A 15,433-nucleotide genomic window follows, 5' to 3' on the forward strand; every position below is an offset into this window, starting at 1 on the left:
GAAGTCTGAAATCGAGGCATCGGCAGGGCCACATTCCCTCAGAGGTTCTAGGGGATGATCCTTCTTTGTCGCTTCCGGCCTCTGGTGTGGCTGGCGGCCCTTGGCCCCCCCTGGCTTGTAGATGCATCCCTCCCTTCTCTGCCTGAATCCTTAAATCTTCTCCTTCCTATCTTCTCTTCTCTTCTCTTCTCTTCTCTTCTCTTCTCTTCTCTTCTCTTCTCTTCTCTTCTCAGGACAGTCTCATTGGATTTAGCACCCCCCCCCCCAAGCCAGCATGATCTCATCTCAGGATCCTGAACTTAATTACGTTTGCATAATTCGATTACATCTGAAGACACCTTTTCCAAAGACGTTGTCATTCACGGGTGCCAGGTGGATGTATCTTTGGGAGCTAGCCTCCACAGACACCTTTGGGTGTGTGTCGTGCCGTCCGGGGACATACTTGGAGTGCTGAGGCAGTGGAAAGCTTGAGTGCCATTGCTCCGGGCCTTGGTGGGTGAGGTCTCCAGGACAGAGTGCTGGTTTGGGACAGCCCATAGGGGACGGCTGGGGGAGTCGGGTGCAGAGCCCGGGGCGCTCGGAGTGGTCCACGGTCTGCGGGGCCCAGACTTAACGTCTCCTTGGGGGACACAGCAGCAGTAGGACCCTGGAGCAGGAGGAGGCACTGAGACAGTGACTCCTTGGCCTGGGAGCAGAGGGTGGCTGGCAGGGAGGGCCAGAGTTCCGCCCATCGGTCTCACTGGGGGCTGCCTCGAATGCCTCTCTGGGTGTCAGCTCCCCGACTTCGAACTCCGTGGAGTTCTCCTGCTCAGCTGCGTGCTTGTTCTGGGGTGCCCCACTTATCATACGGTATTTCTGCAAATGGCAAAACCCACGGTTGACCAGATTCAGCTCAAGGTATATCGCTTTGCAGCTTCTGCTCTTCAGAGCTGCTGCTGGCCTGAGGCCAGCCCCGAAGGAGGCCCCTGGCCACTTCCCGGCCGGCCCGAGTGTGTGACCGGATTGCCGGCCGGTTGCCAGCAAGCAAGGAGGGGCGGGAATGCCCGCCGCTGGCTGGACCTGAGGGAGCCGGACGTGTCGGGCTGACCCGGGTTATTTGCAGTGCTAGCAGCCCCGGAGGGCCTTGGGAGACCCTGGAGCTGAGGGGCATGACTCATTCCTGCTTCTTCTCTTTTGCTAAAATGGTCCCCCACCTTGGACTGAGGACCAGAGCTATTTTCCTGGTTACACGGGCAAGGTGGATGTGCCGTCCTTCGCATTTACCATGGAAAGGCCAAGCCCTGTGTGTCAGGCCTGCAGATGAGCCGCGTGTCTTCTCTGTGTCATTTTGGAGGACCCACCCCCACCCCCACTCCCCTGTAGCTTTCAGCAGCCCCCGCCCCCCCCCCCCCCCCCCCCATCACCTGGTGTTGTCTGCATCACTAAGCAATGAGGAGGTAGCTCTGTCCTATTTCCAGGAGCTTTGGGTAACCTGGGGCCACCATGCAGAAGGGCCTGGGGAGCCAGCTCGGAGCTGCGTTCACCAGGAAAATCCAGGCTGGGGTCAGAGTTCAGGCAAAAACCACGGAGGAAGCAGGGCTGAATCTGGGGCTCCGGTGAAACTGAGTTTCCACTTACACCGTGGAGAACATTGTACTTTTCCTTTCTGTATAAATTCTTCCCCTACCCAGGCATCACCAGAGCAGAATGAGTCAAAAAGACATCCCTTACCTGCCTTTCCTGCTCTACCTGGTACAAATAATCCACCTGGGGGGCTCCTGGGGGGGCTCCTGGGGGGCTCAGTCAGTTAAACATCTGACTCTTGATCACAGCTCAGGTCATGATCTCACGGGTGTGGATTGAGCCCCGCATCGGGCTCTGCACTGAACATGGAGCCTGCTTAAGATACTCTCCCCTGGGACGCCCGGGTGGCTCAGTCGGTTGAGCGTCCGACTTCGGCTCAGGCCATGATCTCCCGGTCCGTGAGTTCGAGCCCCGCGTCGGGCTCTGTGCTGACAGCTCAGAGCCTGGCTCCCGCTTCCAATTCTGTGTCTCCCCCTCTCTCTGCCCCTCTACCACTCGTGCTCTGTCTCTCTCAAAATCTAAATAAACATTAAAAAAATTTAAAAAAAATTTTTTTTTAAAGATCCTCTCTCCCTCTCTCTCTGCCCCTCTCCCCTGCTTTCTCTCTCTCTCTCTCAAAATAAATAAATAAGCATTTAAAAATATAATAATCCACCTGGGACCTTCCAGCCTGCTAGGAAGAACCCCCTAGAGACCTTCTATGTCTCCCCGTCCTCAGCTCTTCACCTCTTGCAGTAAAGGGCTTTGTTGGCATACAGCGACACCGTCGACTCCTGCATAATGCCATATTCTGTATTCCTGCAGCATTGTGCAAATGACAGAATCTCTCACGAAAATTGGGAGGAGGCATTTCTCATGCAGGACACAGGACCTTCGTTACAAACGTGTGGGTCATAGAGAGGCAGGATGGGCATAGCAGTCAGCTTTTGCTGTAGCGATGCTGCATAACAAGCCACCCCCTAAACTCCGAGGGCAGCGACACCAAATGTTTTCCCGCTCAGGATCTGTGGGTTGGCTGTGGTTCGGCTGCTCTAGAACAGGCTCTGTTTCTGGCTGCGGGTCGGGCAGGCTTGGCCCCAGGCTGCGGGCTGGGCCCACATCCGCTCCGTGTGCACTTGTCCCCTTGAGGCTGAAGGGGAGCAGCCACCCAGGGCGTGTTCCTCCTTACGGTGGATGGCTAGAGCGCCAGATCCAAGGCCAACCACATGTGCACATTTAGGATCTCTTTTCGTGCCGTCTTTGCTAACGTTCTGTGTCCGCTGTTTATTGCTGCAAACAACCTCTCTAAATGTAGTGGCTTAACACAGCAATAACTGGATAATTCTCACACTTCTGTGGGTGGACCAGGAAGTTCCTCTCCTCTCTGCACCTGGGCTCGCTCGTGCAGCTGCAGGTGCCACTGGAAGGCTTGGAACGTCCAGGCTGACCTCACCCAATGACTGGCCGCGGGTGCTGGCGGTCACCCGGCACGTCCCAGTCTGTCGCGACCGGCACGACAAACACCGAGGTCAGGGTCCTGAGGGTAGGGGAATGCAAGAAAAAAAGAGAGAAGAGAGAAAGTTTGGGGACAGGAGGGTCCCCTGGGCTGATGGCCCAAGTGACGGCTTTATTGTTGCTGTACACAATCTTTTATAATATAAGACTCTTCTGGATCAGGTCATTCTAAGAACAGACAGGTTTCACATGATCACTGCCAGCCAAAACATTTAGTTCTGTGTACCTTGTGAACTTTCTGAACGGGTCACCAGGCCTTGTTGATAGATTGCTAGCAAAACACAGTTCCCATGTTTGTTTCTATCTGACTCGGGGTAGAAAAAGGGAGGTAGCATTACTGCCGACACCTGCAGACCACAGGCTTCAGGAATTAACTTTCTCAGCCCTGACGAGGCTTTCGTATGCCCTTGAGAGTGGGGGAATGGGAGGGGGGACCTCCGGGTTGGCTTGAGTCAACAGGGAACGTTGCTCGACCCGGTCTCAGCCTGGCGCCGGGGCCCGGCCCCCCACATGGATGGGAGGGGGGACCACCGGGTTGGCTTGAGTCAACAGGGAACGTTGCTCGACCCAGTCTCAGCCTGGCGCCGGGGCCCGGCCCCCCACATGAATGGGAGGGGGGACCACCGGGTTGGCTTGAGTCAACAGGGAACGTTGCTCGACCCGGTCTCAGCCTGGCGCCGGGGCCCGGCCCCCCACATGTCCCCCTATTGTTTGTAATTGCAACATGTGCATCCTGGCTTGGTATGTGGTAAAGGCAGTAAGACCCCATCTCCAGAAATAACACAGCAAGACAAGTATAACAGATATTACGGAAACAATTCCGATAAAGATCCAAAAGGAATGCTGAAGAATATTAAATGGATTAAACCCATTAAGTTGGTGCAGTATGGTTTCAACGAGATCTCCAGGGTCAGGGAAACTGAGTGAGCTACTTGCAACAGCATTTATCTCTTCTTGTAGCTGTAAGAGGTCTAAGCTAGTGTTAGCATCATGCCAAACCCCTTGTAAATGACGCACTTGTCCCCATGTCATATTGGTATACTCTAAAGGGGTAACACAGATATGCTTATATGCATCATGACAAATTAAAGAAAGTCTGGTACGCAAAACAGCAAACTGATCACCAAGATACATTAATGCTTCTTGTAGTGCCTCTAATTGGGCTTCCAATTTACAATCTATTCGTTCTTGAGTGACAAACACTTTGGATACATTATGAGCCAATTCATTTACAGGGGATGCCGTTTGGGCACTTTCATGTAAGGATATTACAGATACAGTTGCAGAGGCAATTACAGTCACTGCTGCTATGAGTCCAGCAATTAAGAGTCCAAGAAACCGTTTGGTCCTGCACAGCCGTTTACTGATTTCTAAAGCCAATTGCATCCCATAATTAGGATACCAAGGTCCTGTAACATTTACTGGCAACATCCAATAGGGAGGTTGTAAGACCAGATAAACCTTCATTCCACTTCTAGAGGGTCCATCTACTGGTAGACAATTGGTCAAAACACAAGCAGGACACGTCAGCCGGTATAACTGATGACCATCTTCTTTCACTGGAGTGATGGTCCCATCCCCAACAATCAGATAGTAGGGTGGAGGAACACAGGCACGCAATTGCAGAACTGGAGAAACATAATATTCTGGAAAACTAAAGCTGTCATTAGTATATATTTTATCAAAGGTAGCATATAATTTCCAAAGATCAGAATGAATTCTTCCTTCAGGGGATTGCAAAATGGTTTGTGGGATAATCTTATGGTGTACCTGTACCTCGTTAGGAGGTGGATCCACGACCCTGGGATCAAGAGTCTCATGCTCTACCGACTGAGCTAGCCGGGCCTTTCGGGAATAATCTGTTATGGTATAGTTTATGTCTTTAGGAGTCATCCTCAATGAAGAGGATTGGGCACATATACCCCAAGGTGAGTCCCCAGTAAGGCCTTGACCAGCTGAGGGACATATAGGAAGATTCTGAGGGGTATCACGCGGTCCAAAAAACATCCATTCTCCTAGTAATTCTCTCTTTTGCCAAGAAGCGGCAACAGAGCGGGGTACCCGTTCAGAAGGACGCTTGCCATTTTGCCACAATGTATAAGTAATAGACCGCCCTACTGGTTTCGTACCCAAACACCCATAAGCAAGTTTGTACGGCGTAGGCTCCCTTTGCAGGCAGATGGGTACTCCTGCGGAGAGTGCCGTCCAATTTATAGAGGCCGACACAGTGGGCAAAAACCCTGCATCTTCCTCTCCCATAAAGGTGAGATTAGTGTATACTTTGGGTGTGGGGTCTCTCCATGTTACAGGTTGTACTGTAGGAGGACCTACCGTGTATGCCCAATAAAGGGCAGACTCTCCGATTGTAGTGAGAATGCACAGGCATGCCAAGAAGACATGTGTGGCCGTTACCTCTCTACCTGAGGCCATCACTACATCAGTGGCCTGGGTCAGCAGGTTCTTTATCTGTCCCCAGGTGGGTGTACCCGCCTTATGACTCCGCCGTTGTCGCTTCCGGGGGGGCTCCGTCACTGTCAATTTGGCCATTTTTCGGCGCAACCGTAATGTCTCTGAGGAGCCGAAGCGGGACCCAGCGTGGCGCTTCCTCATCCCGTGGAAAAACACAAGCACACCCTCGCCCTTTTCGAAGGACTGGGTCTGGGCCTCGCCAAATGCCTTCCGGCATATCTTTCCATCTAGCCATCAAGAGAGGTTCTTGACTCTTTCCCCAGCGACGCTCTGCGGCAGTCATCCCTGCTTCATTGACATTTAAAAAATTTAAAACATACAACACAAGAGTGAGATGCACATGTGGGGAATACTTTATCTTTCCCTTTAATATCTCCCCCTAAGTTTTTGCAGATACTGTTTTAGAGTCAGATGAGCTCGCTCAACAATAGCCTGTCCTGTGGAATTATAAGCAATGCCAGTTGTATGCTCAATTCGGAATCGGCGGCAAAATTCTGTAAAAGATTTAGAAGTATAAGCACTACCATTGTCAGTTTTTATTTTATGAGGTTTGCCCATTGCTGCAAGGGCAGAAAATAGGTGATTTTGAACATCAACAAATGCTTCTCCTGAGTGGGCTGAAGCATGTATATGGCCTGAGCAAGTATCTACAGACACATGTATATATTGCAATTTCCCAAAAGGTAAATATTGGGTGACGTCCATTTGCCACAAGTCATTGGGCCGAAGACCTCGGGGATTAATGGCACAGACCGGCTGTGGGAAGAATTGCGGACAGATGCCGCACTGTTTAACAATTTGGCCGCTTCACGAGATATTTTGAATTCTCGTCGAAGGGCTGCCGCATTCTGATGAAAATTATCATGACTCCTTTTGGCTGTTTCCAAAGGAGTGGTAATGGGCAGAACTTGCAATAAACGGGTTGCGGCATCGGCTATCCGATTCCCAGCACCTAGGGGACCAGGCAGATCGGTGTGAGCTCGAATGTGGGAAATATAAATTGGACTGTGCCCTAAATTAAGAAGTTTTTGTATAGCGTGAAATAGATGATAAAGTTCCTCATCTGCTGTCAGTATAAAGGCAGTGGGAAGCTGCAACACGGCTTTGACAACGTATTGACTGTCAGAATAGACATTTATAGACTCTGGGTAAGTTTTTAGGGCTACCTGTACAGCATAAAGCTCGGCCCTTTGGACAGAGTTAGTCGTATAATTTAAAGCGATCAAATTTTTATGTTGGGAAGTGACATAATACACTGCAATTTTACCCTCTTTACTAGCATCCACCAAAATGGAAGCAGCATCTTCAATCGGCTGACAAACAATAGGATTATAGGGCAAAATATCTATAAGACTGAAACCTTGTATTAAAGAATCAGAAGGTAAATGAAATTTAATTTGACCTGTAAAGTTAGCCAAGGCAAGTTGCCATTCGATGGACTGGGCAAAAGCAGCGTCCACCAGCTTCTGTGCCAGAAAGGCACATGCAATAAATTCTGGATCGTGTCCAAAGAGCTGAACAGCTCGGGATCTTCCTCTAATGATGAGAAGACAAACCATAGATAGCAAAGGATTAAGGACATGCAGAGAGTGTAAGGCTAAATGTAGCCATTCAAGTGGACCATGAGATTGCCACAGAATTGCAAAGAGGATGACCTGAGGTTTTAATATTATTGAATACAAAGGCTGAGAAGGGTCAATTCTAGTGGCTTGGGCCTGCTGAATGGCCGGTTCTATATGTCTTATAGCTTCTTTAGCTTCTTGAGTGAGACTTCGCGGGGACGCTGGAGAACTATCTCCTTTTAGAATGTTAAACAAAGGCAGTAATTGTTCTGTGGTGACCCCTAGTGTATTTCTAATCCAGTTTATATCTCCTAATAATTTCTGAAAATCATTTAAAGTAGTCAAATGTCCGGTTCTAATTGATACTTTCTGAGGTCGGACAGTTGATTCGGAGATGAGATACCCTAGGTATTCAAAAGGTGCTTCCCTTTGAACTTTCTCAGGGGCAACAATCAAATTATATGCTTTAAGGCATCTTTGAAGAGAAATAAAAGCCTCCTGTAATAATTCCTCAGTTTCAGCAGCCAAAAGTAAGTCATCCATTGTATCCATTGTAATGGATACAATATACATGGGGAAAACTCTGTCTAAAAGGGGTAATTGCTTTGGCCACAAACACTTGACATAAAGTCGGACTGTTAGCCATGCCTTGCGGTAAGACCTTCCACTGATAACCGCTTAGCAGGTTCCTGTAAGTTAGTGGAAGGCAGGGAGAATGCAAAATGTTCTCCGTCACCAGGGGCCAACGGAATGGTAAAAAAAAACAAAAAACAATCTTTTAAGTCCAAAACTAGTAATCGATATTCTAAAGGAATGGCCGATGGGGAAGGGAGGCCGGGTTGCAAAGCCCCCATGGGCTTCATGACAGCATTAATTGCTCTCAAATCTTGCAGCAACCTCCATTTATTTGACTTTTTTCTCATCACAAAGATTGGGGTGTTCCAGGGACTGGTGGAGGGAACCAAATGACCTAATTGCAGTTGTTCCTCTATGAGGTGAGCAGCAGCCTCCCTCTTAACAGTAGGTAAGGGCCATTGGTCAACCCACACTAGAGTGGAAGTCATCCACCGGAGAGGCATAGCGTGGGGAATTTCCAATGGCCCTAGGAAAAACCCAATCCGAAATGGTCTCTTTTAGGCTCGGGGACATATGGCTCAGGATTCCCTTGCAACTCCTTCCCTAAGCCTTTCCCCTCAATATAGCCCATTTCCTTCATAAGGTGCATAGCAAGATTAGTCTATTTTTGAATCGGGACTGCCTTAGTCTCCAGAGTCAAATCCATTGCAGTTAATATGTCCCTGCCCCAGAGATTAAGATCTATATTCAAAACAAAAGGCTGAAAAGTTCCAGTCATACCATCAGGCAGTCTCTGATGTAAATAATCAGAGCTTTGCAACGGAGCAGAGGCATAACCAACACCTTTAATTGGAATATTAGTCACTTGAGTAGGCCATGTGACAGGCCAATTTTTTTGAGCAGTAACTGAGACATCTGCACCTGTATCCACTAGTCCCTCAAAAGGGACTCCTTGGATATGCAATGTAAGCATGGGCTTTTCTACAGAGATCACTTTAGCCCAATAAAGATCTGTGGAGCCGAACCCTTGATTTCCCCGGTAAGGTTTAACAGCCTTATTATTGGAGGATATCCGGGGTATCAAGATCAATTGTGCTATGGGAGTCTTGGGCTCAAGCACCAAAGTGCCCATAGTTAAGCTGGCCAAAATTTTTATTTCTCCAGTGTAATCTTCATCAATAACTCCAGGATAGATCATCAATCCCTTAAGAGTCCAGCTGGATCTTCCCAATAATAACCCCCAAGTATTCCTGGGCAGAGGCCCCCATATCCCTGTGGGGATGGCTTTAGGGGGCTGTCCTCCTTCTAGGTAAACGGACTGAGCTGGGGTAAGATCTAGTCCTGCACTGGCGGGGGTACCGCGGTGTAGTTGGTTAATACCTGGGAGGTCTCCAGTGTTGGACACAATGGGTGGGAAGGTGCCTGTGGGAACATTGCCGCAATTGTTTGAGGGGCCTGCGGCTGGCCCCGCTCCCAGTTTCCCTGAAGAGGTTTGCCATTACAATCAGTTTTAGAGCGGCATTCATTGACCCAGTGACACCCCCGTCTACGTCTGGGACAAATAATTGCCGGCTTATTATTAATGTTAGGGCCACTTGGCAAACCGGGGGTGGTTGGAATTATTTCTTTACTATGACATTGGGCCTTCATATGGCCCTTTTGGCCACATTTGAAACACACTGTTCCACCCAACTTCCTTGGATTAGTTCTTACATTTTTACCCTGAAGCTGGGCATGGACCTGTAAGGGGTCTATTCCCTTTAAGGCAGCTGCCAAGGTAATGCCCTGAATATAAGATGGTCCAATCTCAGCACATAGCCTGATATAATCCTCCAAGGTACCCTGATTTTTCCAAGGACGAATGGCTGCCTGACATGCAGAATTAGCATTTTTATAAGCCAGTTGTTTTACAATAATGGTACCTGCCTCCCCATCAGTAACGATACGACTGACTGCAGTCAAAAGGCGCCCAACGAAATCCTGGTACTTCTCCTCTGGCCCTTGCCTAATTTTAGACAATTCCTCAGTTCTGCCCCCTGTGGAGGGGAGTTTTTTCCAAGCTGTAATGGCACAGGTATTAATTTGATTATACGCAATTTCAGGATAATTTAGCTGGAGGCCCACATCATAATATTGTCCTGTACCTGTGAGCATGTTAAAATCCACTGGTATGTTAGTTCTTTTATTATGCATAGCCTGTTTTTCAGCATTCTCTGCAAATTCTGCTTTCCACAAGAGGTTACCTCCCACACTCAAACAAGCCTGAGCAATGACCTTCCAATCTCCTGGGCATAATGCCTCCCTGCTCAAATTATCAAGCATAGACAGGGTAAAGGGAGCTGTTGGACCATACTGGGCTGTAGAGGATTTCAAATCTTTCAGCAATTTAAAACTTAGGGCGGAGTACGCTCTCTGTCCCCCCTGCTGAATAACAGGGTAAGCGTGAAAAGCAGAGGTGTCTTCCCCATACTGTGTTGCTTGATACAGAGTCCGCTGCAAAGGAGTAGTTCCCATAACGGGGTAAGGTTCAGTGGACTGTTGATTCTGAGTAATAGGGAAAGCCAGCCGAGGTAAGCCTCTATCTTGTGCCTGAAAAGAAGGTCGTTTTAAAGGTACCTTCTGGACCAGAGGGGCCAAGAAGGCAGGCTTCCTCTGATCTTCCAAATACGGCCCATCATCTCCCTGATCCCCAAAAGGAGAGTCATCATTATTTTCTGGATCTTGCACAGATAACTGTTCTAGGAGGGGGAGAGGAGGTAAAGGTGAAGGCACCCGTGACTGTCCCGAAAGGGCATTGAAAGTAGTTTCTGGAGGGAGAGGAGCATCTGAAGTCACTAAAGGTTGGGCTACTTCCGAGCTAAGAGAAACTATTTCCATAGAATCCTGCGGATCAAGGACCTCCTTAATACAGGTCCAAGTAGACCACAAAGTCCCTAGAACTGCAGCTCCACGAATCTTCATTTGATTTTTTAAGTTCCTGACCAACTCGCTGCCAATCCTTTAAATCAACTGTACCCCCGTCTGGAAACCATGGGCAATAATCACGCACTATGTCAAAAAATTCCCTAAGGGCTGACTGAGAAACCTTAATTCCCTTCTCCTTCATAAGAGCCTGCAAGGCAGTTATAAAATATCCCCTGTTCCATAGACTGTTTCTGTCCCATAGTTTTACTCCCGTCGTCTGTGCTGCTGGCACAGTTCCCCTACCTGAATTAGACGCCGCGCGGTCCGCTTTCGCTTTCCTCCTTGTTGTCTCAGGTCCCTGTTCGGGCGCCACTTGTCGCGGCCGGCGCGACAAACACCTAGGTCAGGGTCCTGAAGGTAGGGGAATGCAAGAAAAAAGAGAGAAGAGAAAGTTTGGGAACAGGAGGGTCCCCTGGGCTGATGGCCCAAGTGACGGCTTTATTGTTGCTGTACACAATCTTTTATAATATAAGACTCTTCTGGATCAGGTCATTCTAAGAATAATCAGGTTTCACATAATCGCTGCCCACCAAAACATTTAGTTCTGTGTTTCTTGTGCATTTTCTAGACGGGTCACAAGACCTTGTTGATAAGATTGCTAGCAAAACCCAATTCCCATGTTTGTTTCTATCTGACTCGGGGTAGAAAAAGGGAGGTAGCATTACTGCCGACACCTGCAGACCACAGGCTTCAGGAATTAACTTTCTCAGCCCTGACGAGGCTTTCGTATGCCCTTGAGAGTGGGGGAATGGGAGGGGGGACCACCGGGTTGGCTTGAGTCAACAGGGAACGTTGCTCGACCCGGTCTCAGCCCGGCGCCGGGACCCGGCCCCCCACACCGTCGTCCCTCCTGGCGGACTGCGCATCCTCCCGGAGGCTCACCTGACGTCCTTACGTGGTGTTCTCCGGGCTGTGTCTCGGGCAAGGGTGAAAGCTCCTCCATCGGTAATAACAGCACTCGTAGTGACTGCCGCGTAGTGCGCTCCCCTAACACGCTCCGTGTTTCCGTCTGCCGGCCGCGGTTTTGAGGCTCTTCCCGTCTCTTATCTCACGTGATCCTCCGTAGCAGCCCCATCAGGTCGATGCTGTTACGGTACCCATTTGGCAGATGAACAAACTGAAATACGGACCTCAGGTAACGTGCCCCAACCACACAGCCAGCTCACGGCAGAGCAGGCGGTCCAGCCACGGGTTGCATGACCTCGACCCAAAGCCAGACCACCTCTCCAGGCCACCATTCCGTTCTTAGCCGAGCATCTTTCCCAGCACTGGCGTCACCGTTAACAACGGCCTGTCGACTCCTCTGTCCTGCCGGTCCGATGGTCACTATGAGCTAGGGGCGCATAGCACAACGACCTGGGCAATTCTTTCCCCAAAGTATACGTGCCGGGACCCTACACGGCGGGGGTCAGTCACCCCCTGTGGTGGAAGCCGGTCCCCTGGCCAGGAACCATAGTGCAGGCGGGGGCAGGGCATGCCGCTTCCTCGTCTTCCCCGTCACTGCGTCCCGAGCCTGTGGCCAGCCTACGTCTGGCACGTAAAGGGACACGCGACAAGTGGACCAAGCGAAGGAATGAGCCCCACCATGGGTCAGGGGCGGGGGTCTGCATGCCGGCCTCCCCCGCCTTGCGGGGAAGAACCGTGTCGCGCTCAACTCTGCACTGCCAGGGCCGACCGTGGACGCTCACAGATTTCTGCAGGAAAAAGGGAGGCCTTTTTATGCTGGCAGCGAAGAGTCGTCCACGTTCTCTTTAGAAAACCTCTGCCTTTTAAAAGAAGAAGCGAGGGTTGCCTGGGTGGCTCAGTCGGTTAAGCGTCCCACTTCAGCTCAGGTCGTGATCTCGTGGTCCGTGAGTTCGAGCCCCGCGTCGGGCTCTGTGCTGACGGCTTGGGGCCTGGAGCCCGCTTCGGATTCTGTGTCTCCCTCTCTCTCTGACCCTTCCCCACAGGCACTCTGTCTCTCTCTGCCTCTCAAAAATAAAACAAAATAAAATAAAATAATAATAATAATAATAATAATAAAAAGAAGCGGGAGCCACTAGGATGGGAAGCCCTCCGAGTAACGAGAGTTCGGGAGGAATCGGAACAGAAACCCATCGGTCCAAAGTGCACCTGGTCTGATCTCGCCTCTGCTCAGAAGGGAGAACTCACGGCCAGAAGACTCTGAACAAGCCTTCATTCTTTTTTCTTTCTTTCTTTTTTTTTTTTTTTCTTTTTTTTTGAGAGAGACAGAGACAGCGTGAGCGGGGGAGAGGCAGAGAGAGAAACAGAGAATCCCAAGCAGGCTCCGTGCCGTCAGCGCAGAACCCGACACAGGGCTTGAACTCACGAACCGTGAGATCACGACCTGAGCTGGAACCAAGAGTCAGATGCTTAACTGACTGAGCCACCCAGGCGCCCCATGAACAAGTCTTCATTCTTGGTAGTTCTGATAGTTTCCCCCTCAGGTTCCTAACGTCCTGTCCCATCCTGTGTCTGGACGGGAGGTGAGAGAGCTCTAGGAACCCTCTGCCTTGACCCCGGTCCCGAACACTCCGGCAGGTCCGTCCCTTGGTTAGTCTTGGCTGATTCCCAACCTAGGCCCAGCTGGCTCCTGTGCCAGGGTTGTGCAGGCCACACTCAGTTTAACCCACTGAACCCCCTTGGCCTTCTCGGTGACTCCACATAGAGGGGCGCTTGCCAAAGCTAGGCCTCCGAGCCATTTACGCCACCCCACCCCCACCCCACCCGTTTCCCTTTCTCTTTCTGGAGGGTGAGGGAACTCCTGATGGCTCCCACAAATGGGAAGTTGAACACAAAACATACCAACCTGCAAAAGGGAGCTGAAAGGTCCTGAATCCCGAGAGCGTGACGCCCCCCCGCCAGCAGCCCCTGGGGGGAAGGAGGGGGTCAGGGGGCCCAGGGCTGGGACTCCAGCAGCGCCTTGCAGGCCACAGTTCTTTAACCCACACCAGAAAATAAAACAAACGAAAACGCGGACACACGCGCCCACAAAAGTACGCTCGCACACGTGCACGGTTATGCATCCACCCTCCACTCAGGCCCTCAAATTCCTCCTGCACCTGCTCACTTAGCAGCATCCCAGCAAGCCTCTGGCCTTCCAGGGCTCCACAACCCGCCATCCGGTTCCCGCAGGCCCGGCACAGCAGGAGCTGCGGTGGGTGGTCATGGGGGGGGGGGGGGGTTGCAGCTGAGAAGCTGCGCGGGCTTAGGGGCTGCACGCGTACGCGCTCCGCAGTCAGGGCGTCTGGTTGGAACCCCAGACCCACCACGCTGCAAGTCACCTAGCAACCTCTCTCAGCTGCCCTGGCTCGTGCGAAACACGGCAGAAAAGGACAGTCGCTCATCGAGGTGCTTGCAGGGATTAAGCGCGAGAGTATGCCTAAAGGCCAGCATGTATGCACCCCGTGACACTCACTCACTGAGCATTTCTGTTATGCGAGGGACTGTCTTAAGCTTTATGAAAGGGAGCCGGCACTTTGTATCAGGGCACCCCACGCACGTGGTGCCTGGAAAATGGACCCGGTGGAGAAACCGTGACCTCGCCCCTGCACCCACCTTCTCCCGGGTTCCTCCACGGCCCCTTCCAACCGCCGCCTTGTGTTACTGACGGGGGGGGGGGGGGGGGGTGGGGGTGGGGGGGGGGGTGGGTATCTTCGAGTCCGCAGCTGGCTGTGTCACCCTTTTCTTGGAGCTGAGGCCTCACAGCTAGTTCATTCCAGCTCAGCTGTAACACCCAGTTAATCTGTGCACGAAGGAGACCCTCTCCTAATTGCAGGAAAGCTGTCATTATCTGAGTTAGGGGGTGTAAAAAAGGAACTGCTGTAATGCGTCCGAATCCACTAATTGTTTTCTGCAGTCCCTTGGTGCCCAGTAATGAAATGTACCAGGAAATCCCAGAGTCACTTCTGCCAGCCTCCCCCTCCCCACTGCCTCCTAGCTGCCACTCATTCTCCCTTCCCTCGCCCCCAAGAAAAGCCGCTTGTAGAATTAACCATTTTCACAGCGTTATCTCCTCTCTTGGGTGATGTTGCAAACAGCAGGGGGTTACTGCTTGGGGGACATGCCGGTGTTCACAAGGTGCCCCTCCCAGCCGCACCTGCCCTTGTCTTAGGCTCAGCATCCTTTCACAGAGGCGCCTAGGCTACAAGCCCATCGAGGGCAGGGACTGCGTCTGACTAACCTCTGTGCTGCCTGCACCTGGGATGAAGCCCACAGAGAGTGCATGCTGTTTAAGCGAATTGAACTTCAAGTGTAGAGTTATAAACCTTCACACTGTATCAGTCAGGATAGGTTAGGTTATGCCACAGTGACAAACATTCCCCAAATGTTAGAGGCGAAACACAACAAAGGTTCCCTTCTCACCCCTGCTCTCTGTCCACTGTGGGCGGGCAGGGGCTCCGATCCTCGTCGTCGCTCAGAGACCCGGGCCGATGTTGCCATTCCTGTATATTCTCGATGGGGGCCTCATGGTTCCGTAAAAGGAACCCTAAGTATCTTGCCCTAGAACCAAGATCTTGAAACCTTTCTCTGACTCCAGAACTTTTATTTACATTAGTATCTGGGTCCCCTTCTGGTTGGATATATTCACTCAAAGCAGTAGCTCACCTCAGACCTGCTAAACAGAACTACTCTAAATTCAGTTCGCTCCAAAAACAAAAAATAAAGAAGAAAAGAAAAGAAAAGAAATTTGCTCCACCTGTCCACACGCATTAAGCACCTGCCGTGTGCCAGGCACTGTGCTGGGCTTTGGGGAAGGTGGCAGTGAGGAAGCCAGTACAGCCCCTCCCCGCCCACAGAGCAAA

At 50.9% G+C, this 15,433-nt stretch overlaps 2 protein-coding genes across 13 annotated transcripts in view; one reads left to right on the forward strand and one right to left on the reverse strand.

Moving 5' to 3' along the window:
• The window catches only part of TMCO4 (transmembrane and coiled-coil domains 4), a 104,543-nt gene that overhangs the window by 53,907 nt on the left and 35,203 nt on the right, over window positions 1-15,433 (forward strand). The window lies entirely within an intron of this gene.
• LOC131505363 (endogenous retrovirus group K member 6 Env polyprotein-like) lies at window positions 3,096-11,396 on the reverse strand. 2 transcript variants are annotated; one of them, XM_058718852.1, is made up of 2 exons: window positions 10,872-11,396; window positions 3,096-6,020 (listed from the first exon to the last, which is right to left on the reverse strand). In XM_058718852.1, exon 2 carries the CDS (start codon window positions 5,665-5,667, stop codon window positions 3,724-3,726), a length of 1,944 nt encoding a protein of 647 aa, XP_058574835.1. In that variant the 5' UTR covers window positions 5,668-6,020; window positions 10,872-11,396; the 3' UTR covers window positions 3,096-3,723. The 2 variants fall into 2 exon arrangements, with proteins under 2 accessions (XP_058574835.1, XP_058574837.1); XM_058718854.1 differs by having other exon boundaries at window positions 3,096-7,062.

Source organism: Neofelis nebulosa, chromosome 2, assembly GCF_028018385.1.
Source record: "Neofelis nebulosa isolate mNeoNeb1 chromosome 2, mNeoNeb1.pri, whole genome shotgun sequence".
Taxonomy (NCBI): domain Eukaryota; kingdom Metazoa; phylum Chordata; class Mammalia; order Carnivora; family Felidae; genus Neofelis; species Neofelis nebulosa.

Bases quoted from the DNA above. Each gene is read 5' to 3' on its own strand.
- LOC131505363 (XM_058718852.1), bottom strand. From the start codon at position 5,667: ATGAGGAAGCGCCACGCTGGGTCCCGCTTCGGCTCCTCAGAGACATTA.